This window comes from Theropithecus gelada, chromosome 5 (genome assembly GCF_003255815.1).
Source record: "Theropithecus gelada isolate Dixy chromosome 5, Tgel_1.0, whole genome shotgun sequence".
Lineage (NCBI taxonomy): Eukaryota > Metazoa > Chordata > Mammalia > Primates > Cercopithecidae > Theropithecus > Theropithecus gelada.
This window is the reverse complement of record NC_037672.1, coordinates 124,732,396-124,759,026: the sequence shown is the minus strand read 5'-3', so window position 1 is coordinate 124,759,026 and position 26,631 is coordinate 124,732,396. Positions and strand designations below refer to the sequence as shown.

General features: G+C 36.5%; 1 protein-coding gene across 1 annotated transcript in view; it reads right to left on the bottom strand.

The window, feature by feature from the left end:
• The window catches only part of INTU (inturned planar cell polarity protein), an 86,220-nt gene that overhangs the window by 14,751 nt on the left and 44,838 nt on the right, over positions 1-26,631 (bottom strand). The window contains exons 6-9 of the mRNA XM_025385817.1: positions 23,653-23,742; positions 19,561-19,638; positions 16,168-16,357; positions 3,589-3,642 (exon numbers count right to left, since the gene is read on the bottom strand). Coding sequence (XP_025241602.1) covers positions 3,589-3,642; positions 16,168-16,357; positions 19,561-19,638; positions 23,653-23,742 — 412 coding nt within the window. The remainder of the gene's footprint in view (positions 1-3,588; positions 3,643-16,167; positions 16,358-19,560; positions 19,639-23,652; positions 23,743-26,631) is intronic.

Sequence of the window (26,631 nt, the reverse complement as noted above, 5' to 3'; positions counted from 1 at the left end):
TAGATATACCACAGAATATCACATATATGTTAAAAAAATACGATTGATCTATATGAGCAGGCATAAAAGGTTTCAGATACACTGCTCAGTAAAGAATGCAAGCTGCAGAACAAAATATACACTATCATCTGATTTCTGTTAAAAATAGCATCCCCACCAACTATATACATGTGTGTTGGTTTGTGTGTGGGAATGTATGTATATGGAAAAAGGTCTGGAAGGATACATTCCAATCCATAAGAGCAGTTACACCTGGGGATGGAAGTGAGAGAAAGGGATAAGCGAAGGTATTTGCTTTTAATAACCATGCTTAGAGCTTCACCCTGTACACAGCTATTACTTTTATAAGCTTTTTTTCTTCTTAAAAAACCCAATGAAACCTAAAGAAAACTAAAAACTGGAAATAACACAGCCATTCCTCAGTCAGGGAATGGATAAACAAATTGTGATACATGTATATGATGGAATACTACTATTCAGCAATATTAAGTACTGAACTGCCTGCACAGTAGCAGGAATGAATCTTAAATCCATTAGGCTAAGTTAAAGCCAGACACAAAAATTACCTACTGTATGATTATTTATTTATTTACATTCTCAAGACACATGTGGAGTGTCTGGTTTATTCAAAGGGGCTGTCAGAGGCCCGACCACGGAGCAGGAACCAAATAGTTGGCAGCAATGGGGCTGAACAGGGCAGGGATGCCCAGGTATGAGAAGGGGGGTGTGCTGAGCAACCAGAGCAGCATTACGGCCAGGTTGAGCAGGATGACTCACTTTATATGACATCCTGGAAAAGGCAAATCATGGGGACAGAACACAGATCAGTGATTGCCAGACGTTGGGGGTATAGAGAGGGGTTGACTATAAAGGGGAAAGAAGAATTTACTGAATGTAAATTATACCTTAATAATAATTTTTAAAAACTAAGGAAAACACAGCATTAGGATTAAATCTTTAATTTCACCAAAAAGTATAGAATAGATCCTTATTTTCATATTTTTTTAATTAAGGCAAAATTCAATGTGAAGTGTTCTGTGAGTTTTGACAAATGCATATAGCTATGTAAGCACCACCAAAATCGAAATGTAGAACAGTTCCCTCAGCACCTCCCTAAACCAACTTTTTTTCTGAGTAGTAGTCCATTCCTGGATATACCAGAATTTGTTCTGGTATTCACACCTGCTGATGGACAGTTAAGTTATTTGAGTTGTTTCCACTTTTTGGCTATTACAAATAAAGTTATTTTGTATACAGGTCTTTGTATTACATATGCTTTCAGTTCTCTTGGTTTAAAAAGACAGGAACAGACTGGTTGAATTATATGGTAGGTATATGTTTAGGTTATTAAGAATTTGCCAAACTGTCTTCCAAAGTAGTTGTACCATTTTACATTCTCAATTTATCCATTTTTTCTTTTATGAATTGTGGTTTTTTTTGTTTGTTTGTTTTGTTTTTACTGTATCTAGGAATCCCAATAGATTATCTTTAACCATAGAAAATATTGTTAATTCCACTGCTCATTAAAATAGTGTTCTATAAAGGCAGGAATTAGATTTTTAAATTAAACACTGGATGTAAGTTCCAAAAATCAGATATTTTAATATTTTAGTTCTGAACTGCTCCTAATGGTTAATATCCATCTAAACATTTTCCATTACTCAAAAAATTATGAGCCATAAGAGTTTACCATGCCTAAATTTCTATTGTTTTTACAGACAAAACACCCTTCCATTTGTTTAGGGTGTTTGTTAAGACTCAGTTACCCCTTCAAGTTAACATTCTCCTCCCAATTTCACTGGCAATCTTCTTGAGAATAATCCACACCTTATGGCTTTTACTTCCCTTACTTCCCATTTACTTTGTAAAAGAACTTTTATTACTGAGAATTTCAGCGTATACAAAAAGGGAATTGTATAATTAGTTCCTGTATAGCCATCACCACCCAGGTTTAACTATGACCAGTCCATGGCTCATCTTGTTTCACCTGTATCATCATCTTCCCTTCCTCCTGCTGAATTATTTCAAAACCAATACCAGATATTATATCATTTCATCTGTAAACACTTCAGAATGTATGTATAAAACAGAAGGAATTTAAAAATACATATAATCATAATACCATTATCACAATATAAAGAATTATTTTCATCTAATACCCAGTCATTTGTGCTTACATTTCCTTGAATGTATGAGACTCATGAATAGATTCAGCCTCATCTATGAGATTCGTTGTCTCATAGATGTTTTTAAAACTTTGTTTGAATTAGGATCTACGAAAGGACATATATACACTTGGTTGATAATATTCAGTCTCTTGTAACTGAGTTCTCTCTCAACTTCTCTCCCTTCTCCCCAACTTCAGACCACCCTTTTCTAATTTATTTGGAGAAGAAACTGTCCTGCAGTATTTGCCAGTCTGGATTTTGCTGACTGCAACCCCTCTTCCCCAAATGGGGTCATTTAACATGCCCCCTTTTCAATGGTATTTCCTATAAATTAGTAGTTAGATCTTGAGGCCTCATCAAGCATATTTTATAGGTGGTCTGTGTGCTTCCATCAGGAACAACATATTATCTGTTGCTTTTCTGTTTGTGATATTAATAGCTGTTGATGACCATTGCCTAGATCCATTAATTCATTGAGGGACTGCAAAATGGTGATATTCCAATTCTGTGTCTTTCTTGACATTTCAGTTAGACTACTTTCATAAAAAGAAGCTCTCCTTCACCTCCGTTTGGTAACCTTGACATATGGTTTAGACAGGAAAGGCAGGATAAATGTCTGATTTTTCTTCATTTAACAGTTTTCACAAAAACAAGTTGATGCCCTCATATTCTCCAAAGTTGACTAGCAAGTTTCTTTTTTTTTTGTTTTTAGTATCTTTATGCACTTATGAACTTATACATATCTGATGTGTTTCAATCTGTTGTAGGTATTTCCTTATAGATGTTCAACAGGGAGCCTCTTCAAGTTGTCTCATGACAATTTGAGCTCTACCATAACCCTATTAATTTTTGGAAAGCCTTCTGAATTTCTGATACGACAAGATGTTCTCAGACTTATCTTGTACATTTTCGCCCCAAGTTTGAATGAGCCAATTCTTGAGGAGTCCTGGTTCCTTTTGGTGAGAAATGTTATTTATACACCATGGCCTGGGTATTAGTGGTACTTATCATTACTGCGACGGTCACTATTGCTAGGCCTTTTCATTGGACATAGCTAGGAAATACAATAATTAAAATATTAAAAACCATATTGAGACTTCCAATTTAAGTACAGCTCTACAGGATTCTTATTTAACTTAATCAGTATTACATTTATATTTGTTTTCCTCAAAAACTTAGTTCTTAGTGACACCAGTGTAATTAATCATTTTTAATCCCATAATATACATTGTGTAACAACTATTTCAACTGAGTAGAAAATCCTAAGGCAAGAAAATGGATTTTGTCACAGTCAAAACAGAGGACTAATGTGTATTTCAAGATTATTATATATCCACTTAGTAAATATTTAGAATAATGACTGGTATACAAAACAAGAATTCAACATTGAGCCTTTTGTAAAACTTACTCCTTCTCTTACCAGTTCGGCAAAATCTGCAGCCTCCAAGTCACTTAATGCCATGTCTAATTCCATCTATGTTAAAAAAAAAAAAAAAGAGAGTAACATAAGCATTTGACTCATATTAGTTACTTTTTTAGTAATGGCCATATAAAAAGTGCTTAATTACTATTTGAAAATTGAGTATCTTTCTCCTTTGTGTTACTTAAGAAATGTCTCAAAATGGAACATAATGTTTTCAAGCTTTGCAATTATAAAAGTTTACTTATTTAACATATTGTTTTTAAGCTTTGCAAACATAAAACAACTTACTCATTTAACATAGCATATTTCAACTAAATCTCAATAACTGCAAAATGGTCTTCAGCATATATTCAATGCATAGTAAATTTATGAGCTTCAAAAGTTGCTTTCCAGTTTTAAGTTAGAAATTAATTTAACCCTTTTGATTTCATAGAAGAAAATGAAAATCAGTCTTAAGGTAGCCAACTTATTTTGAGTTGTTCTTGTTTCTCCATTTTTTGTATATTACTCAACGGTTGGATTCTTGAAAAATATCAACATTCTTCCCTGTCTTTCTCCTGGACACAACGTTTTGCATTCAAGGGTTGTCAATCTTTATTCCTAGATTAAAACACAAAGGCAAGTGTTCCTCTGGAATCTGGCACAGTTCAACTATCCCAGAGAGTTATCAGAAAAAAAATCTCTTACTTAGGATTTGGGTTTTGTTTTTATGGAAATTGCCTGAGCTCTGTCATGTATCACCTTTGTTCTTCTTTGAAGCATTCCAAATTTAAAAACAGAATAAATTTAATCTGAAGTTTAATCTGTAATACAAATATATATATAAATCAAAACTATTGGCAATTGAATTTTATAGCATACATGCTATTTGTGAATAAGAACCCCCCCCTTTTTTTTGAGATGGAATCTCGCTCTGTCGCCCTGGCTGGTGTGCAGTGGTGCAATCTCAGCTCACTGCGATCCGCCTCCCACAGAATCTTTTTTTTTTTCTTTAAAGGCCAAGGCACTCTCTGCAGGACTGTTTCACACACTAACTGTGTCTTACTGAGATGACAAAAGCTTTTGAAATATTAGTCATGCCTTTCAATGCTTTTCACACAGTATGAGTTATTACTCATTTGTGACCTACATTTTTCTGCATCTAGCAAATACTTCAGGTTCCCTTTTTTTTGTGGCTATTAGTCTGTCTTGTTAAAAACCACAGGACAAAAAATTACTGATTTGTGGTATTTGATCTCAGAAACTGTTCAATGAGTTACTATTCCTGCTACTAAACTCTATAGGCTAATTAATGTACAAGATTACTATAATATATATGTTTGTTTATATTCCTTAAATGAAAATATAAAAATATCTTTTCTCTTAATTATTTCACTGTACCCTAGGAAAATATGATTGAAAAAAAAAAAAAAAAAAAGAGGAAATTCTCAAATACCTGGGAAGAAAAACTAAAGTAAGACCTCATCATATACTAAACCTGGAACAAATAAGTTTTTTCCAAGTTAAAAATAACTATTTAGTTTGTTTTTAAAAATAAGCAAGCAAAAATAACTATTTCCACCTAAAATTGCCAGGCATAAGTTGCCCTACACATGATTTTTTTTTTTTTTTTTGAGATGGAGTCTCCCTCTGATGCCCAAGGTGGAGTGCCAGTGGCGCAATCTTGGCTCACTGCAAGCTCTGCCTCCTGGGTTCACGCCATTCTCCTGCCTCTGCCTCCCAAGTAGCTGGGACTACAGTGCCCACCACCACGCCCGGCTAATTTTTTGTCTTTTCAGTAGAGACGGGGTTTTGCCATGTTAGCCAGGATGGTCTCGATCTCCTGACCTTGTGATCCGCCCACCTCAGCCTCCCAAAGTGCTGGGATTACAGGTGTGAGCCACCGTGACCGGCCTCACACACGTTTTAAACTAGATTTCTTTTTTGGACGTAGTTTCACTCTGGTTGCCCAGGCTGGCGTGAAATGGTGTGACCTCAGCTCACCGCAACCTCCGCCTCCCAGGTTCAAGTGATTCTCCTGCCTCAGCTTCCCACGTAGTTGGGATTATAAGCATGCACCACCACGCCCAGCTTATTTTGTATTTTTAGTAGAGATGGGGTTTCTCCATGTTGGTCATGCTGGTCTCGAACTCCCAACCTCAGGTGATCTGCCCGCTTCGGCCTCCCAAAGTGGTGGGATTACTGGCATAAGCCACCACACCTGGCCTTTAACTAGATTTCTTAAGGCATTAAATTCCTTAATATTTTCTATGGGAAGATACATAGTCAATAAATCCTACTGTTTTTACTACAATGAGAAATCTCAAGAGAAATGGAATCAACCTAAGTGTTCATCAACAGATGAATGGATAAAGAAAATGTGCTATATGTACATAATGGAATACTATTCAGCCATAAAAAAGAACAAAATCCTGTCATTTATGACAATACAGATGAACCTAGAGGGCATCATGTTAAATGAAGTAAGCCAGGCACAGAAAGACAACTACCACATGATCTTACTCATATGTGGAACGTAAAAAAGCTGATATCACAGGAGAGTAGAATGGTGATTACCAAAGGCTTGGTTAGTTAGGGGAGAGGGTGAATGAGGAAATGTTGGTCAAAGGAATTACAATCACAGATAAGACGAGTCAAATTTAAAAAATATATTTAGAACAGGTAAGCTTACAGAAATGAAACTATGCAAATGATTGCCTGTGGCTGGAGGGGTAGGGAGAAAAAGAAATTGGGAGGGGAAAGAGAGAAGTAAATAATAACTACTAATGGTCACGGAATTTCTTTATTAGATGGTGAAATGTTCTAAAATTGATTGTGGTAATGGTTAGGCAGCTCTATGAACAGACTAAAAATATTGGATTGTACATTTTAAATGAGAAAATTCTATGGTATGTGAAATATCTCAATGAAGCCATTAAGGAAAACGAACTTAAGTTCACGTAACTACTGTTCAAGCTGAAAATTTAAAATACACTGAGTAGAGAATCTTGACTATTAAACTGCTGTGCTATACTGCCTTAAATAAGTAATTGGCAATTTAAACAGATAGGGCTTTATTGGTCTAAAACAATGAGGTTTAATAATTTACTCTCATGTCTCCAAATGTTTTAGTATAAAGTGAAGGTCTTAAAAATATTTTGAACTTAAAAAAATGAAATCACAACTTATCAAAACTTATGTGGTACAGCAAAAGTGGTGTTCGGGGGAAATTTATAGCATTAAATGCATATATTAAAAAAGAAGAGAGATCTGAAATCAATAATCTAAGTTTCTATTTTAAGAAACTAAACAAAAAGCAAATTAAATCTAAAATATGCAGAAGAGCAGAAATAATAAAAAATTAGAGGAGAAATCAATGACAATGAAAACAGGAAAGCCATAGAGAAAAATCAATGAAACCAAAAGCTGGTTCTTCGAAAAAAAATCAATAAAATGTATAAGCCTCTAGCCTAACTAAGATGAAAATAGAGAGGACACAAATTACTAGTAGCAGAAATGAAAGTGGGGGCATTAGTACAGAGTCCATGGACATTAAAAGGATAGGAGAAGAATACTGTAAACAACCCCATGCTCACAAATTTGATAACCTAGGTGGAATGGAAAAATTCCTTGAATGATACCAGAAGAAACAGATACTATAAATTGGTCTATACTTATTAAAGAAATTGAATCAATAACGATTTAATCAACTTGCAAAAGCAGAATGCACCAGGCCCAGATGGGTAGACTGGTGAATTCTACCAAACATTTAAATAAGAAATTATACCAATTCTCTATAATTTCTTTCAGAAGACAGAAACAGAGGGAATACTTCCTAACTCATTCTATGAGGTCAGCATTATCCTAATACTAAAACTAGACAAAGACATTATAAGAGCAAGCAAACAAACAAAAAAAGACAGACCAGTATCTTTCATGAACACAGATTCAAAAACCGCCAATAAAATATTAGCAGAGGGAATCCAACAATGTCTAAAAAGAAATATACACCACAGCCAAGGGAGATTTATCGCAGGTATGCAAGGCAGGTTTGACATTCAAAAACCAATTAATGTAATCCATCAAATCAATGGGCTTAAAAAAATCACATGATTCTATCAATATATGCAGAAAAAGCATTTGATAAAATCTGATACCCCTTCATGATAAAAACTCTTAGTATACTAGGAATAGAGGGAAACTTCTTCATCTTGATAAAGAATATCTACAAAAAACCTAGTTAACTTCACAGTTAATGGTGAGAAATGAGATACTTCCTAAGATCAGAAAGGGGAAAGGATGTTCCCTACCACCACTCCTTTTCAACATCATACTGGGAGGCCTAGCTAATGCAATAAGGCAAGAACATGAAATAAATGATTGGGAAGGAAGAAATAAAACTGTCTTTGTTCATAGATGACATGATTGTTTACATAGAAAATCTGAAAGAATTGACACAATCTTATATATTACAATTTTCTATATTAACCTTATATACTGTATCAGTATATAAGGAATCTCTGCTTCCCGGGTTCAAGTGATTCTCCCACCTCAGCCTCCTGAGTAGCTGGGACTACAGGCATGTGCCACCACACTTGGCTTATTTTGTATTTTTTGGTAGAGGTGGGGTTTCGCTATGTTGGCCAGGCTGGTCTTGAACTCCTGACCTCAAGCAATCCGCCCATCTCAGCCTCCAAAGCACTGGGATTACAGGCACGAGTCACTGTACCCAGCATAAAAGTCAATTGCTTTCCTATATACCAGCAATGAATAAGTGGAATTTGAAATTAAAAACACAATATCACATACCTTAGCATTCCCAAAAATAAAATATACTTAGTTATAAATTTAACAAAGTATACACAATATCTATATGAGGAAAACTACCATACTCTGATAAATGAAATCCAAGGAGAACTAAACAAATGGAGAGATATTCCATGTTCAAGGATAGAAGACTCAATATTGTCAAGATATCAGTTCTTCACAACTTGATCTATATATGCAATGCAATTCCAATCAAAATTCCAACGAGGTATTCTAAAGTTTATATGGAGAAGCAAAAGACCAAGAATAGCCAGTACAATATTGAATGACAAGAACAAAGTCTTGGGACTGATACTATCCTACTTTAAGACTTAATATAAACCTACAGTAATCAAGACATCGTATTATTGGTGAAAGAACAGATAAATACATCAATGGAACACAGAGTCCACAAATACACCCACATAAATACTGTCAACTGATCTTTGACAAAGGAACAAATACAATGTAAAAAGGAAAAACGGTCTTTTCAACAAATGGTGCTAGAATAGCTGGGCACCCATATAAAAAATATCAATCTAGACACACACCATACACCCTACACAAAAATTAACTCTAAGTGGACCATATGTCTAAATGTAAAATGCTGAACTATAAAATTCCTAGAACATGGGAGAAAATTTAGATGACATTGGGTCTGACACTAACTTTTTAGATACACCACCAAAACCACAATCCATGAAACTGATAAGCTAGACTTCATTAAACTAAAAACTATTGCTCTGCAAAATACGATGTCAATAGAATAAGATGAGCCGCAGACTGGGAGAAAATGTTTGAAAAAGACACATCTGATAAAGAACCATTATCTAAAATATACAAAGACCTCTTAAAACTCCACAATAAGAACACATACAAAAAAATTTAAAAATGGTTGAGAATAGGATTAAGATGGCAGATAGGAGGCAAGACTAGTTTGCAACTCTTGCTCGAATGGACAGGGCTGCATGTGGACATTCACATCGTGAACTTTTGCTCCAAGAACTATGGCAGAAACATACCAGGAAAGCTGAGAAAATCCGTAGACCCTTTGAAGGAACTGGATCACCGCTGCAGGCTCCCTGAGATGCTGAAAAACTATGAGTCTGCTTGCTTTCTCAATGGGGAGGCTCCTGGTCTGGGGCAAGTTCTAAGCCCTGGTCACTGGCTGCCTAGAAATAGACTCGGTGCTGTTGAGGGGGCATGGTGGGAGTGAGACTGGCTTTTAGGACTGCGGGCTGTGTGGGAGAGGGGTAAGGCCCATGACTGCCGGTTTTCCCCTACTTCCCTGGTGACCTGTATGACTCAGCAGAGGCAGCCATAATCCCCCTTAGGAATACAACTCCATTGGACTGGGAACTGCACCTCCATCCCCCACAGCAGCTGCGGCAAGCCCTGCCCAAGAAGAGTTGAAGCTCAGACAATAACAAGCTTGGGCCTATCCCTGTCTCCACCTAGTAGTATTTCTCTACCTACCCTGGTAGCCAAAGACAAAGGTCATAATCTCTTGGGAGCTCTATGGCTCTGCCCACTGCCTGAGAAACCTGAATACTTAACCAGGTGTCCCTAGGGCAAGTTTACATCCTCCCTAGATGACTGCAGCTGATGCACTCTTGAAAGTGCCACCTCCTGACTGGAGGCCAACACAAAACCAGTGCACTAAACAAAAACACAACCAGGGACACCTTACAGAGTCCACTTCACTCCATTGCTACCTGCATTGGAGCAGGTGCTGATATCCACGGCTGCAAGACCTGAAGATGGATCACATCACAGGACTCTTTGCAGACACTTCCCAGTACCAGCCTGGAGCCCGGTAGCTCTGCTGGGTGGCTAGACCAAGAAGAGCAAAAACCATCACTACAGTTCAGCTCTCAGGAAGCTCCATTCCTAGGGGAAGGGGGAGAACACCACATCAAGGGATCATCCCATGAGACAAAAGAATCTGAAGAGCAGCCCACGAATCCCAGATCTTCACTCTGACATAGTCTACCCAAATGAGAAGGAACCAGAAAAACAATTCTGGTAATATGAGAAAACAAAGTTTTTTTTTTAACACCTTCAGAAGATCGTACCAGCTCACCAACAATAGATCTAAACCAAGATGAAATCTCTGAATTGCCAGAAAAAGAATTCAGAAGGTCAATTATTAAGCTAATCAAGGAGGCACCAGAGAAACATGAAGTCCAGCTTAAAGAAATGAAAAACATTATACGGGATATGAAAGGAAAAATTCTTCAGTGAAACAGATAGCATAAATAAAAAACAGTCACAACTTTTGGAAATCAAGGACACACTTTGAGAAATATAAAATATACTGGAAACTCTCATAACAGAATCAAACAAGCAGAAGAAAGAACTTCAGAGCTTGAAGAAAAGGCTTTTGAATTAACCCAATCCATCAAACACAAAGAAAAAGGAATTAAAAAAAAAAAAATGAACAAAGCCTCCAAGAAGTTCGGGACTATGTTAAACGTCCAAACCTAAGAATAATTGGTGTACCTGAGGAAGAAGAGAAATCTAAAAGTTTGGAAAACATATTTGAGGGAATTAATTGAGGAGAATCTCCCCAGCCTTGCTAGAGATCTAAACATCCAAATACATGAAGCTCAAAAAACACCTGCGAAATTCATCACAAAAAGATCACCACCTAGGCACATAGTGATCAAGTTATCTAAAGTCAAGACAAAGGAAAAATCTTAAGAGCTGTAAGACAAAAGCATCACGTAACCTATAAAGGAAAACCTATCGTATTAACAGCAGAAACACAAAAAACTAGAAGGGATTGGGGTCCTATTTTTAGATGCTTTAAACAAAACTATTATCAGCCAAGAATTTTGTATCCAGTGAAACGAAGCTTCGTAAATGAAGAAAAGATATAGTCTTTTCCAGACAAACAAATGCTTAAAGAACTCGAGATGATTCAAAGACTTAAACAAATCTAAGACGTGAAACCACAAAGATGCTAGAAGATAACATTGGAAAAACCCTTCTAGACATTGGCTTGGGCAAAGGCTTCATGACCAAGAACCCAAAAGCAAATGCAACAAAAACAAAGATAAATAGATGGGACTTAATTAAACTAAAAAGTTTCTGAATAGCAAAATAAATAATCAGCAGAGTTAACACCCCACAGAGTGGGAGAAAATCTTCACAATCTATACATCTGACAAAGGACTAATATCCAGAATCTACAAGGAACTCAAATCAGCAAGAAAAAAACAATCCCATCAAAAAGTGGGCTGAGGAGATGAACAGACAGTTCTCAAAAGAAGATATACAAATGGCTAACCAGCATATGGAAAAATGATCAACATCATTAACGATCAGAGAAATGCAAATCAAAACCACAATGCGATACCACCTCACTCCTGCAACAATGGCCATAATAAAAAAAAAAATAGATGCTGGTGTGGATGTGGCAAAAAGGGATCACTTTTATACTGTTGGTGGGAATGTAAACTAGTACAACCACTATGGAAAACACTGTAGAGATTCCTTAACTAAAAGGAGATCTGCTGGTTGATCCAGCAATCCCACTACTAGGTATCTACTCAGAGGAAAAGAAATCATTATACGAATAAGATATTTGCACACACATTTATAGCTGCACAATTCACAATTGCAAAAATATGGAACCAGACGTCCATTAATCAATGAGTGGATAAAGAAAATGTGGTATATATATACCATGGAACACCACTCAGCCAGAAAAAGGAACAAAATAATGGCATTTGCAGCAACCTGGATGGAATTGGAGACTATTATTCTAAGTGAAGTAACTCAGGAATGGAAAACCAAACATCGTATGTTCTCACTCATATGTGGGAGCTAAGCTATGAGGATGCAAAGGCTTAAGAATGATACATTGGACTTTAGGAACTTGGGGGAAAGAGCAGGGGGTGGCAAGAGATAAAAGACTACACATTAGGTACAGTGTACACTCCTTGCGTGGTGGGTGAACCAAAATCACAGAAATCGCCATTAAAGGACTTATTCATGTAACCAAACACCACTTCTTCCCCAAAAACCGATTGAATTTAAAAAAATGGGCCAAAGGCCTTAACAAACAGTTCACCAAAGAAGATATTCAGAAGGCAAATAAGCACATGAAAAGATGTTCCATATCATATGGTCATCAGGGAAATGCAAATTAAAATAACAATGAGACAGAACTAGACACACAGTAGAATGACCCAAATCCAAAATACTGACAACACTAAGTACTGACAAGGATATGGAACAACAGGAACTCTCATTCATTGCTGGTAGGAATACAAAATACAGCCACTTCAGAAGACAGTTTGGTAGTTTCTTACAAAACTAAACATTCTCTTGCTGTTTGACCAAGAATTAATTGTCCAAACGTGGAAGCAACCAAGATTTTCAGCGAATGGATGAATAAACTGTGGTACATCTGAACAATGAAATATTATTCAGCGTTAAAAAGAAATGAGCTATCAAGCCGTAAAAAGACAAAGAGGAAGTTAAAATATGTATTACCAAGTGAAAGAATCCAATCTGAAAAGGCTACATACTATATGATTACAACTATATAACATTTTGGAAAATGCAAAACGATGGAGGCAGTGAAAAGATCAATTGTTTCCAGCAGCTAATGGAAAGGGAGGGATGAAAAAGAGGGATAGGCAGAACACAGAGGATTTCCGGGGCTGCGAAACTACTCTGTATAATACTACAAGGATGGATCCTTGTCATTATAATCTGTCTAAATCCATAGAATGTACACCACCAAGAATGAACCCTAATGTAAATGATGGACTTTGGGTTATGATGATGTGTCAATGTAGGTTCATCAATTATAACAACTGTACCCCTGTGGTGGGGGAATGTTGATAATGGAGAGGCTATGCATGTGTGATGTATGGGGGAAGGGGGCATGTGGGAAATCTATACCTTTCTCTCAATTTTACTGTGAACCTGAAACTGCAGTAAAAAATAGAATTAAAAAAAAAACTTCAATTGTTATTGTTATTCAAATTTTATATTAATCAAATAGAGCTTTAGACTACTTTAGCAGAAGGTATCTAGCTCTCTTCCCAAAAGTATTGTTCTCAATCTCCTAACTGGACTACAAAATATAGAAAACAACTAAGCCAGATCCTCACTGTTTCCTGTGTATTAATTTCACCTGCTCAACTTGCCTGTGCACATCTAGAGGTTTTTCTCATTCTGCAAAGCACGGCACAGACTTGAGGAACCGGCACAATGAACACTGATCTCCACACAGTAGTGTTAGATGTAACAAGGATAAAAGCAGCCAAAGCATTGACAAGATAAGCAACAGCTATGTTTTAAGGCAATGAATTAAAAATATATACCAGAATTCACACAGTGATTTCTCAATTTGATATTCTTTTAGGGTGAAATAAAGAAAAGCATATAAATCTTTTAAAGAAATATATGCTAAATTAACAAAAATCTCAATGAAAAAGAGGTAGCCTTCACATGCAATCTGTAAGCCCCCAATAGACAATATTTAAGAACATCTTAAACTTTTTTGAGGAAAGATAATATTTAATCTTAATGTATCTAAATTCTAAACATACTACCCCTAAAACATTAAGTACCTCTACTATCACAGAAAGAAGGGACTATATATTTTGAGGGAAGAGGTTTCTTTAATGAAGAAATTCTGACAGAGGGGCAAGAACCTAGGTAATGGCCAGGTAGAATGACAAGCCTCAAGAGATGGTACCTTCTGACTCATGAAGTGGGCATGGGCCCTGTGGCTGAGGAAAAAAGACCCCAGAATAAGAATGGACATGAGACAGTCTTTGGAACCAGGGTCTTTCTCTTTTAAAGGTAAAGTTATCTAGTTACTTTCTATGTTTCTACCTATATTGAACATTTACATCCTTCCGTCCCTCTTCCCTCCCCCTTTCCTTTCCCCTTTCCTTCTCCTTTCCTTTTTTCTTTTCTCTTCCTTTTTTCCTGTTCTTTTTCCTTTTCCTTTTTCCTTTCCTTTCCTGAGATAGGGTCTCACCCTGTTGCCCCACTGTAGTACAGCGGTACAATCATAGCTCACTGCAACTATGATAGAGTGGGGAGCCCAACTCCTGGGCTTAAGTAATCCTTCCACTTCAGCCTACTGAGTAGCTGTAACTACAGGTGTGTGCCACCATGCTCTGCTAATGTTTAAAGCTTTTGTGGAGACAGGGTCTCCCTATGTTGTCCAGGCTGGTCTTGAACTCTTGGCCTCAAGTGATCCTCCCACCTCTGTCTCCCAAAGCATGAGGATTACAGGCATGAGCCACCATGCTCAGCCAATGCTTATATATTTTTATGAAAACATTAGGTAGAATTATATATCTCATACTTTTTAGTTTTTTATACAATTTAAGAAAATGGCAGGCCAGGTGCCATGGCTCATGCCTGTAATCCAGCACTCTAGGAGACTGAGGTGGGCAGATTGCTTGAGCTCAGGAGTTCAAGACCAGCCCAGGAAACATGGAGAAACATGGTCTCTACTAAAAATACAAAAATTAGCCAGGCATGGTGGTGTGCACGTGTAGTTCCAGCTACTTGAGGGGCTGAGGGGGGAAGATCACCCGAGCCTGCGATGTGGAGGCTGCAGTGAGTTATGATTATGCCACTGCACTCCCACTCCAGCTGGGGTGACAGAGTGAGACCCTGTCTCACAAAAAAAAAAAAAAAAAAAAAAAAAAAAGAAAAGAAAAAGGAAGGAAGGAAGGAAGGAAGGAAGGAAGGAGTAATTATTGTCCTGAAATATCAAAAGACCAGGCAGTTGATAGAGCTAAGGACAAAATAAAAACACCAGAAGGCAAAGCATCCTTTGAACATGCTCTAACACCTCATCTCCCTTCAAATAGTGATTGTATAATAATGCTCCCATAACTACAACTACAACATGCCAGGCACAATTCTAAATACTTCATGTGTAATAACTCGTAACTTTTCCATGAGGTAGGGACTATTATTTCCTCCATTTTACAGATGAGGAAACTGAACAAAGTGATTGATACATCAATTTAAATAACTATTAAACTGTCAAAAAGGCATTTATTTGATCATACACTGTAGAGTCTTATGAAGAGTAGGAACTTGAATTAAGTTTCTACTGTAACATAGCCTAGGTTTCTTCATAAGCAGAGAAGTGGCTATGGCATACTGCCTCATTTAATACTAATACAAATGCTGTAACTAAATAGATTATATGGTGGTCTACATTGATGAAAATGTCTGAAATAATCTTGTCAATCATTCAATAATAAAGTTATTCTAGGTATACAGATACAACTAAAATCATATTGATAATTCTTAACCATCATACAGTCTTACTATTGGTAGCTATCTATGGGACAAGCCAAAAGCTAATCACATATGTTCATGTAAAAAAAGATTTTGGTAGACTAGTGGACTTTGTATTTTAACTGAGAATATTGTTAGTCAATCAGGTCATCCACTTTTTTTGTACAGAAACATAATTCTAACTTGACAACCTTACATTATAAAATCAAAGTCACAAAATTCCAAAGGAAGATACACCATTTAATTACGATTTCTGAAAAGCAGTCCCAGCTTGGACAAAGCTTAAATTTAAAAGTAAGAGGAGAGAGCAAATTTCTACTTATAAAGAATAATTTCTCTTTCTGGGTTTATTGCACTGGACCTCCTATTTTGTCAACCAACTGCTTCTTTAATTTTTAACCATAATTCCAAAAATAACAAAAAGTCTACGAAAAAAGAAGATGCAAGATTATAATAAGCCACCTGGTTCTGGTTCTTCTTTATGATATCTAAGATTACCTTGATTTCCAGTGGAAGAGTGAGCCACCGGACTCCAGGGAGGTTGTCTAAAAGTACTGCACTGGAAGCATCGTACTGCTGAGCACTGGGACTGGCGCTGGAATGCAGTTTCGCAGGCTGAAGTGCTCTTTGAAAGAACAAGTTAAAAAAATGATCCAAACGAGGAACATTCTCAATCTGGCAAAAGGCACTGGAGAAATAAGAGCTGTAAGTTAGAACAACATATGGAAATGGTGGTCATTTTTTGTGTGCTCCTAAGGGAACTGGATCTTTCCCAACTACATAGGCTATCTTCCTCACTCCTCTCCTTTAATAGAATTGCTGCTAGAATGTTACTGACGGATTGTGTAAAGAAATTCACCCTGTCCATACTTTTTACCCTAAAACTTACTCTCAAATGTATCGAGTAGATGGTTCTATGGAAGAACCACAGGGCTAACACAAGTGACATATCTATAACAGAAAGGGCTGAAATACCCTTTTTGTAAAAAAGGTAGGTTGTTCTTACCTCTGACTATCTCTCAACCATTTACAACTCCTGAAATCTTTCAGGCAACGTGGAATGATAAAGAGATTTTGAACTTTGTAATAGAACAGATGTGGCATATCACAGCTCTTTGTAGGTAGCTATCAAAGGCAAATCACCCAACCTCTCTCTAACTTTGGTTTCCAACTCTGTAAAAATAGGGTTAATACAATCTAACTCACATGCAGAATGCCTAGAACATAACAAGCATAAGTTCTTCTTATGCTTATTATTTACTGGTAAACAGTAAGTACATAATAAGCATAAGTTATTTCCTCCCCTCGTTACTGCTGAAGGTATAATATTAAAGAACTCAAAAAACAAAATGACAGAAAAAACTGAAATACTTGGTTTTAACCATATAAAAGTAACACAGCATTGACTGCAAGCATTTATTGGAACAGCTCACTGAATGACAAAATAGCAGGTACATATGCTATCGGTGTATCAAAATAATATTCGCTGATTCATCCAACAAATATCTGAGTGACTACTACATTCCAGGCACTATTCTCATTGCTGGAGTTATGGCAGTAAAAATATCAAGACAAAAGACAATGAACTCCCATGAATCTTATGTTCTAATGGAGAAACACAGCAAATGAACAAATGGTAAAAAACATGAATTCGTATAAAGGACTATGCAGAAAATAGCACAATGTGAATGGGTGGTGTGACAGGTTGGCTATTTTAGGTTGAATGGTTGGAGAAGAATCTCAGAGAAAGGGCATTTGAGCTGATATTCCAACGTCAGGAAGATCCAGCAAGAAGAAAAAGTACAAAAGCCCTGGGGTGGGGAAAAGCTTTGCCAGGGTGTTTGCACCCTGAGCAAAGGAGCAGAGGAGGCACGTGTGCTTTGATATCTGAAGTCAGAGGGGTAGGTAGGAGCCAGATAATAATGTAGAAAGATCACTCTAACTGCTATATGAAAATTAGTTCAAGTGGCAAGATTGAAGGGAAGGAGACCAGTTAGGAGGCTACTGAAGTGTGTGAGAGATAGCAGTGGCTGGACAGGGCAATAGTAAAGATAAAGAGAAACGGACACATTGGAGATTTTGAAGACAGACTGATGAGGACTTGCTGATGAATTAGTTGGCAATGGTGAAGGAAATTGTTACAGCTTTAATTTGGTCACAACATTAAACTGGTAGTATATAGTTAGTTTTCTGTGGCTCATAGAGATTTAACCAGCTCACAACATTAAAAAGATAATTAAGTCTCTACACTTTTTGGTCTTTTTGTAATTTTTCACAATTGGCCCTTAATATCTTTCATAATCAGAAAAAAGTTGTTATAAAAAATTATTACAAAATGTCTATTAATAACATCTTGGATTCACTGTGCTTCTTGGTTTTAAGAACTCAATGGATCTTCATATTTATTATTGTAGTTTGCTCTTTAAATTCTCACTTGAAGTAGAAAAGAATTAAATTTGCTGCCATCAAAAAGATACTTTCACTATGAATGGAAGATAAATTTCAAGATGAAAGAGAAATTAAGTCCCTCTGTCCCCAGTCTACTCTAATGGAATTTGCAGGACAACTCCAATGGACTATTGTCATGTATGAAACTCATTGCAAAAATTTAATCTTTAACAATCTCTGGTTTTATGAAAACAGAAAACTTTAATTAGGGCAAAATATGGCAAAGTTTGCCTCTCTCGAGTAAACTTAAAGAGGCAGTTCATAACCACATTCTTACTCTTCACTGGTTAAAAATTTCCTTACTAGTAAAAGGTAAAAGGACTATTTATGGATGCCCAGCTCTTTGTAGCTCACTCATTTGGAAAATGTCGGTAAGTAATCAGGTTTGACAGGGATGTGCCTCCTCAGTGGTTCCTCTAGAGAACACTGCACTGCAAACTAGATAATTTTCCCAGATGACACCATCACAGAAAATTCCTTCATGACGCTGTCAGAACAATAAGAACAAAGATCCACTATAGATAAACAGAGAGCTGATATCACTATGGTTTGGAAAAATGTATAAACTGCCTTTGGATTTTTGTATTGATATACTCCTAAGGCTTTAAACACAAAGATACCATTTTAGCCCTCAGAAATACAAGAACAAAAGTCACTAAGAGAAAAATCGATTTCCCATACCCAGTTTTGTGTGCTCAAATGTTAAATGTTACCTCAAATTTCTGCCTTCAGATCAAGAAGGTTAAAAAAGCAAGAAGCAGAAAAATATGCATAGCAGCACACTTTTATTAAAAAGGGAATATATTTTTATTATATAGAAAAATATATGGAAGGACACAAACAAAATCAGTCAATACTGTCTCTACTGTATGTCTTTTTAAAATAATACTGCATAAATTTTTTACTAAAGAATTTTTTTTGAGAAAGAACCATCATATTTCAGGATAGGGAATTTAATGGTCTTACAAGCAAAAAAACCCACAAAAATATATTTTAAGTCTTTCTCTTTTCTGTATCTGTTATGAAGAAATACTCTTACATTTGACCCTACAGAAATATATCAAATCAGAATACAGTTGTGGTTGTGTCACTAATTCACTAAGAAATTTCACTAAAGTCATATATGAGACCAAAAACAAAACAAAACAAACAAACAAAAAAGGAATCAAATGAAAAACTGCCTACTGTTGTAACATAAAAGCCAGTAATAAAAGATGAGAAAATAAGAAGAGGAAGGAGAAAAAGAAGGAGGTGGAAGAATAAGGAAAGAGAAAGGAGGAAGGAAGAGGAGAAGGAAGAGGAAGGAAGAGGAGGAGGAAAGAGGGAAGGAGGAGAAAGAGGAGACAAATAACTAACCTGTCAAGCAAGAAATGGTCTGAAATGCAAAAGGTGACTTAGAATCATGTAATTAAAACTTGAGAGTCAATTTGAAGAAGTACTTACCTATCTAAAGAACCATACATAAACTTTAAGGTTTGGACGACATTTTCTATCATGTTCCTTAGCTGAGGAAGAGGAACTCTAAAAAAGTAAAATTACACGTATTAATTTACAGCATAATCAAATGACATTTATCTAAAAGAAGCAGATCATCCTTGAATTTTACACATACGGAATGTGAAAAGTGTATGTGTCAACTCTGAGTAAAGCTGTATAAAATGGTCGCTTTCAATGACCATTGATCACTTTATTCTAGATTTAGTTCCAGCATGAATCTAACAGGGACTTTATAACACCATTTATTTGCAAATCATGTGACTCTCTCTAAAGTTCAGTTTCTTCATCTGTAAAATGAGGCCAATAGTCACCAAGCCCTTTTCAGATTGATTCTGAGGATTAAATGAAATTAATGCAAATAAACTAGTTTTTACAAGACCTGGGCCCACAAAAAAAAAAAGCTAAATTCTTGACACTTTTTAGTATTACCCACATATCAACTGGGCCTCCAAATCCTGTGACAAAAACACACTCTTAATTGAAATGGAGAATGGGAAGAAAGTAGGAGAAAGGAAATAAAGAAATGGACTTATATTTTCTCATTGAAGCCTTATAAGAATTTTACAAGGTAGTTCTTATTATTCCCATTATGCCAGTGAGTAAACAGAAGTCCAAGAAGTTAGATAATTTCTGCAAGGGTAGAAAGGGAGTAGAGCCTGCTGGTGAGCACTCATCTTCTTAGACCCAAAGTTATTCTCCCACTACCCCACACTGTCCTCCTGGTTAGGTTTCCGCTATTCACCGCAGCCATCACGGGAATGTGATCTTCCCATCTGAAAACACATATCCCTCGATCATGTGCCCCACCCTAAATTCTGTGGGACAGCACTTTTCTTACCCTGCTTATAAAAGGCATAGAGGTGAGGAGGGAAACACGCAGTCTATGGCACTGAAATGGATGAGGAGAAAATCCCAGGCCTTTGAGTTAAATTACAAAGCACGTGCAAAATGTTGGTGATATGAAGACATGTAAGTTGACACTGAAGAGGTGCTTGTGCGTGATCTCTCAATACTCTATTTCCAAGTTTGAATAAATGAGAATAATACTACCTATCTTTTAGTTAGGTGAAATGAGATGGAAGAGGGAAAATAATCTGGAACAGAAGGTTGGTGTGAGCATTTAAGAGAAGGGTAAAGAGATGGCTCAAGCTTACTTTTCAGTGGAAGCTCAGGAAAGAGAATAAAGGGGATCTTCAAATTAATTCTAACTTATCAAGCCAAGTTCTTTAGTATAGGAATGACATAAATATTTAGGGAAGATGGCCTCCCTTCCCCCACCCTGATTAATAAAGATTAAGAAACTGGCTAGAGCATCCCTCATGTGGCACAACCTTGGTCCAGAGTTCAGCAGTGACAGTCCTTTGTTGGCTTCAAGATACAACCTCACCTGGAAACTGTCTCTGCTTAGCTGATTCGGCTGGTGTTATCAGAGTGTGGTTGAACAGCCTTTGCTCAGTTCTTTAGCCAGGTCTGCCTTTCCTCTCTCTAACTGCCTATGCTACCTTTATCTCACCACTGTATTTTCTTTCTTCTCTTTTGCGTTTTGGGCTGATACAAAAGTCTTAGAGACGTTTTACTCTGCTGCTACATACTAAATCACCTCATTCTGGATGTTCTCCAATCCCTGTAAACCCAAAATTTATTTCTTTTCTTTTCTTTATTTTTTTTGAGACATTGTCTTGCTCTGTCACCCAGGCTGGAGTACAGTGGCAGCATCACAGCTAACTGCAACCTCCGCCTCCAAGGCCCATGCAATCCTCCCACCTCAGTCACCCAAGTAGCTGGGACTACAGATGCATGCCACCGTGCCTGGCTAATTTTTGCATTTTCTGTAGAGACAGGGTTTCACTATGTTACCTACGCTGGTCTTGAACTCCTGAGCTCAAGGAATCCACTAGCCTTGGCCTCCCAAAGTGCTAGGATTACAGGTGTGAGCCACTGCCTGGCTGTAGACCCATACTTTCTAAACAACTCTTTTGTTCCTCATAATCCAAACCCACAGGGCAGTCTCTGAGAAGGGTTCAGTATCCTATTTTAGACAGAAAAACACACATTTTTCTCTTGTGTGGCTGGTTAAAGAGTGCCCTCATCTAGTATATGTCACAGCGCCATTATCCCCCATGTTAAAAGATTTGAACCCCACATTTATGATAGATTATATTTCTTTCTGTCCAAAATTAAAGTTACTTTCAAAATATAATCATTTTGATATTTTTCACTGTAGGCATCTTTGGAATTCCTGTTGTGATGGTAAAATAGGTCCACAAATTCTTTGATACTCTTCCCCTCAAGAAGTGAGGCTTAATTCCTCTCCCCATGAGTGTGGGCTGAGCTTAGTAACTCAATTCTGACAAACAGAATGGTGGAAATGACAAATATTGTGGAAATGGCAGTGTATCACTTCTAGGGTTAAGACATAAAAGGTCTTGTAGCATCCCCCTCTTTCTGTGTTTTGGCTCGCCACTTTGGAGGAAGCCAGTTGACACGTTATGAGGACACCCAAGCAGCTACATGGAGAGGTCCACGTGGCAAGAAACTAGGCTTCTTATCAATGGCCATGTGTATAAGCCACGTTGGAAGCAGATTCTCCAGCTCCAGTTAAAGCCTTCAGATAAGTCTATCCCTGGCCAACACTGGATTGTAACCTCAAGAAAAGACCTTGAGGCAGAACTACCTGCTAGGTTACTCCTGGATTCCTGAACCACAAAAATACCTCTGTGTTAATAAATGTTTACTATTTAAGTTTAAATTACCCCTATGTTTTGGGGAACGATTTGTTACACAGCAATAAAAAATGAATACACTGCTATATAATGAAGGAAATCTGGTTAACAAAATCATTAGTAATAAAAAATAGTCATATTCACGTTCAGATTGGCTAGATAATGCATCTTTCTGGTACATCTTTTTCTTTCTTGGGAAGCTTGAAGCAACACCAAGAGAAAATTTATCTCAACTGGTATTCTCTAAAGTTGTATCCATCACATACTATAGTATTTGCTTTGATATTTGATTCCTATTTTGTAGACCATATGCTATGATTCTACAGACCAAAGGGGAAAACTAAAGTGTGTTTAATTACTTAATAAAAGTTGTCCGAATACCTTTTAAAGTAGGCAAAAGTCTAAATTACAAGTTTTAAAAACCATTGAACAGGAACATAACACTATTATAATAGTAGTTAAGTTCATCTCCTTAGGGCCATTCTCCATACTTGTAGTCTATTTCTCCCTTGATTTTCAATGTCCTATGACATTAGGGAAACAATGTTGTAGAAAGAATTCAGACAGACCCTCAATCAATTTCCAGTCCTGCCTCTTGTTGACTATGCGAGCTTTGGCAAGTTATTGAACCCTCTTTTGATTTTACTTTCCTCATATACAAAATGGAGCCAGTAATCACTAAGTATGTCTGGAAGTGATTTTGAAGATTAAATGAGTTTAATAAATGTAAAGTACCTAATGCAGTCCCTGGAGCACAAGGTCAGTTTATTATAAATGTCAATCCTGCTTTTACCTCCAACTATTAAATGTATACTTCAAAATACTCACAAAAAAGTTAAGAGGGAGACCATGATAATATATGATGTACCATTAGAGAAGTCACTTTAGAGTTACATATACCTTATTTTGTCAAAGATGCTCAAATCAGGGCAAAATACCCTTCTGCTGACCCTTAATTCTCCAAAATCTGGTCCAACAGTAAAAAACTGTAAATGTGCAAAATCCAAATCACAATATTGTCAAAAATTTTAGCAGAGGCAGAGCTCATCTGTCAGCCACCTCTCTACTGACCACAAAAGAAGCAAGTGTATTGACAGCCCCCCCGCTTACGAACTGGCCCAGCTGAGACTCCATGGCACCTTTCTGCATTATTCATACCAAATGAACACAGGTAACTATTTTTCTAGCGCAATCGATCTTTAAACTGTAAAACTGTTCAAGGAGTTTGTCTTTTGACAAAAATGTAATAATTTTAACAAAAGAAATGTAATATTATTTTGAAATGATTTTAAGGTAAGCAAAAACCTCAACTTACTCTTCAGCAGGCAGGCCAATTAGCAACAACTTGTGAGATTCTTTCCAATAAGCCACGTGAATTTGTTTTCCATTTAAAAGGAGGGATGAGCTAAGAAACAATAAATTCAAAATAAGATAAAAATATCTTTAAATGTCATAAAATTATAAGTATAATTCATAAAAGATTGCATATGGTATGATTTAAGAACTGCATACTTAATAAGTAGATTCCTTTTCATATACCTGCGTGCAAAAAACGCAAGGAATTATATGACAGTAAAAATACACTGCAACATATTGAAAAAAAAAAAACAAAACAGAAAACTCTAGGCCAGGCTGGGTGTGGTGGCTCACACCTATGATCCCAGCACTTTGGGAGACCAAGGCAGGTGGATCTCTTGAGGTCACGAGTTCGAGAACAGCCTGGTCAACATTGCAAAACCCTGTCTCTACTACAAACACAAAAGACAGCCTGGTGTGGTGGTACATGCCTGTGATCCCGGCTACTCAGGAGGCTGAGGTACAAGAAGTGCTTCAACCTGGGAGGTGGAGGTTGCAGTGAGCCAAGATTGTGCCACTGCACTCCAGCCTAGGTGACACAGTGAGACTATGTCTCAAAAAGAGAAAAAAGAAAACTCTAGGCCAAACAAAAGTAGACCCATTATAGAAAAAAAAAAAAAAGTTGAAATTCTCTTGCTAACATTAAGCATAATATAAATTTTTTTTTCCAAAAGAAAGCTTCAAAACGGGGTGCAGTGGATCATACCTATAATCCCAGCACTTAAGGGAAGCTAAAGTGGGAAGATCACTTAAGCCCAGAAGTTTGAGACCACCCTGGGGAACAAAGTAAGACCCCATTTCTAAAAAAAAAAATAAAAAATTAGCTGGGCATAGTGGAGTGGTCCTGTAGTCTTAGCTACTTGGGATGGGGACTGAGATGAGAGGATCACTTGAGGCTGGGAGGTCAAGGCTGTGGTGAGCCATGACTGCACTTCAGCATGGGTGACAAAGCAAGGCCCTGTCTCAATTAAAAAAAAAAAAAAAAGAAAGCTTCATCTCAGTTGGTTAATTTAACAAATATTTTGTGACTGCCTATTTATGAAGATGATTTGCTAAAGAAAGGAAGATGTAGTCCCAGCTGAGATGACAATCAGTATGGGACACAAATATATAAACATGTAAACAAAATGTAAGTCAGATTTAAATGTGTTCTCAAGGAAACTTTTGGCGTGATGAATATATTCATTGTGTTGATAGTTTCAGGGTATACACCTATGTGAAAACTAATCAAATTGTACATTTTACATATGTTCAGTTTACTTCATTATACTTCAGTGAAGTTTTAAAAATTTAAATATGTTCTAAAAAGAGATACAATAACGAACTATGATAATATAGAGAACTTTGTGTAGAATTTTAAATATAAATCATTAAATGAATTTTTCCACACAGAACATTACTTTTGTCTTAATACATTTTAGAAATGCATACACTTTTAGACAAATATTAGACTCTTGTAGTATACTAATATTACTATAGTTTAAAAAGTGTGTATGCAACAAAAGATACACACATTGCTAAGGAACCCCTAATTTTCATATTTATTACCTTCTCAAAAAAGTTTTTCTAGCTGTATTTACTGCTTTCCACATTTAACCCATATCTCATGGTTAATAACAAAATCTAAATATTAGGTAAAATAACATCTATTCTTTACAGTAGAAAAAACGAAGACAAAAAAACCCAAAAAAACAAAAAACAAAAAAACCAAAAAAAACCCCAAAACACCGCACAGAGAAACAAATTTTCTTTCTAATAAGACTGTAAAGGAGGAATGCACACCTTACGCTAAATGAAATGCATCTCCTATGCTAAATGAAAGAAGCCAGTCACAAATAGCCACACATTATATGATTCCATTCATATGTAATGTCCAGAACAGGGATATCTATAGGAATGGAAAGTAGATTAGCAGTTGCCCAGGTGTTGGGCTGGCAGAGCTAAAGGGTATAGGATTTCTTTCTGACGTGAGAAAAATGTTTTAAAATTGACTTTGATGAGGGTTGCATATATCTGTGAATACACCAAAAAGCATTTACTTGTACACTTTAAAATTTGTTATTTGTATATATTTAGGGGGTACAAGTACAGTTGTAATAGATGGATATTGCATGGTGGTGAAGTTTGGGCTTTTAGTGCAACCATCACCTGAGGAGTGTACATTGTATCCATTAAGTAGTTTTTCATTTCTGACTCCCCTCCCGCCCTTCAAAATCTCCAGTGTCTGTTATTTTACACACTAGGTCCATGTGAATACATTATTTAGCCCTCATTTATAAGTGAGAATATGTAATATTTGACTTTCTGTTTGAGTTGTGTCACTTAAGATAATGGCCTCCAGTTCTATCTACATTGCAGCAAATGACATGATTTCATTTTCTGTTATTTATTCCATTTACTTATTTAATTTATTCCATTTATTTATTTGTTCTTTTTTATTTCATCGTATATACATACACCACATTTTCTTTATCCAGTCATCTGTTGATGGATGCTTAGATTGATTCCATTATCTTTGCTATTGTGAATAGCACTCATAAATATATGAGTGCAGGTATCTTTTTGATATAATGATTTCTTTTCTTTGGGTATATACCCAGTCATGGGGTTACTGGATCAAATTGTAGTTATATTTTTAGTTTTTTGAGAAATCTCCATACTGTTTTCTGTAGAGGCTGTATTCATTTACAATTCCACCAGCACTGTATAAGCATTCCCTTTTCTCTGCATCCTCACCAGCATCTATTATTTTTTGACCTTTTAATAACAGCCATTCTGACTGGTGTAAGATGTTATCTCATTGTGCTTTTAATTTGCACTTCTCTGATGATTAGTGATAAGCACTTTTTCATATGCACGTTATCCATTTGTACGTCTTCTTTTTAAAAATGTCTGTTCATGTCCTTTGCCCACTTTTTAATGGGGTTATTGGTTGTTT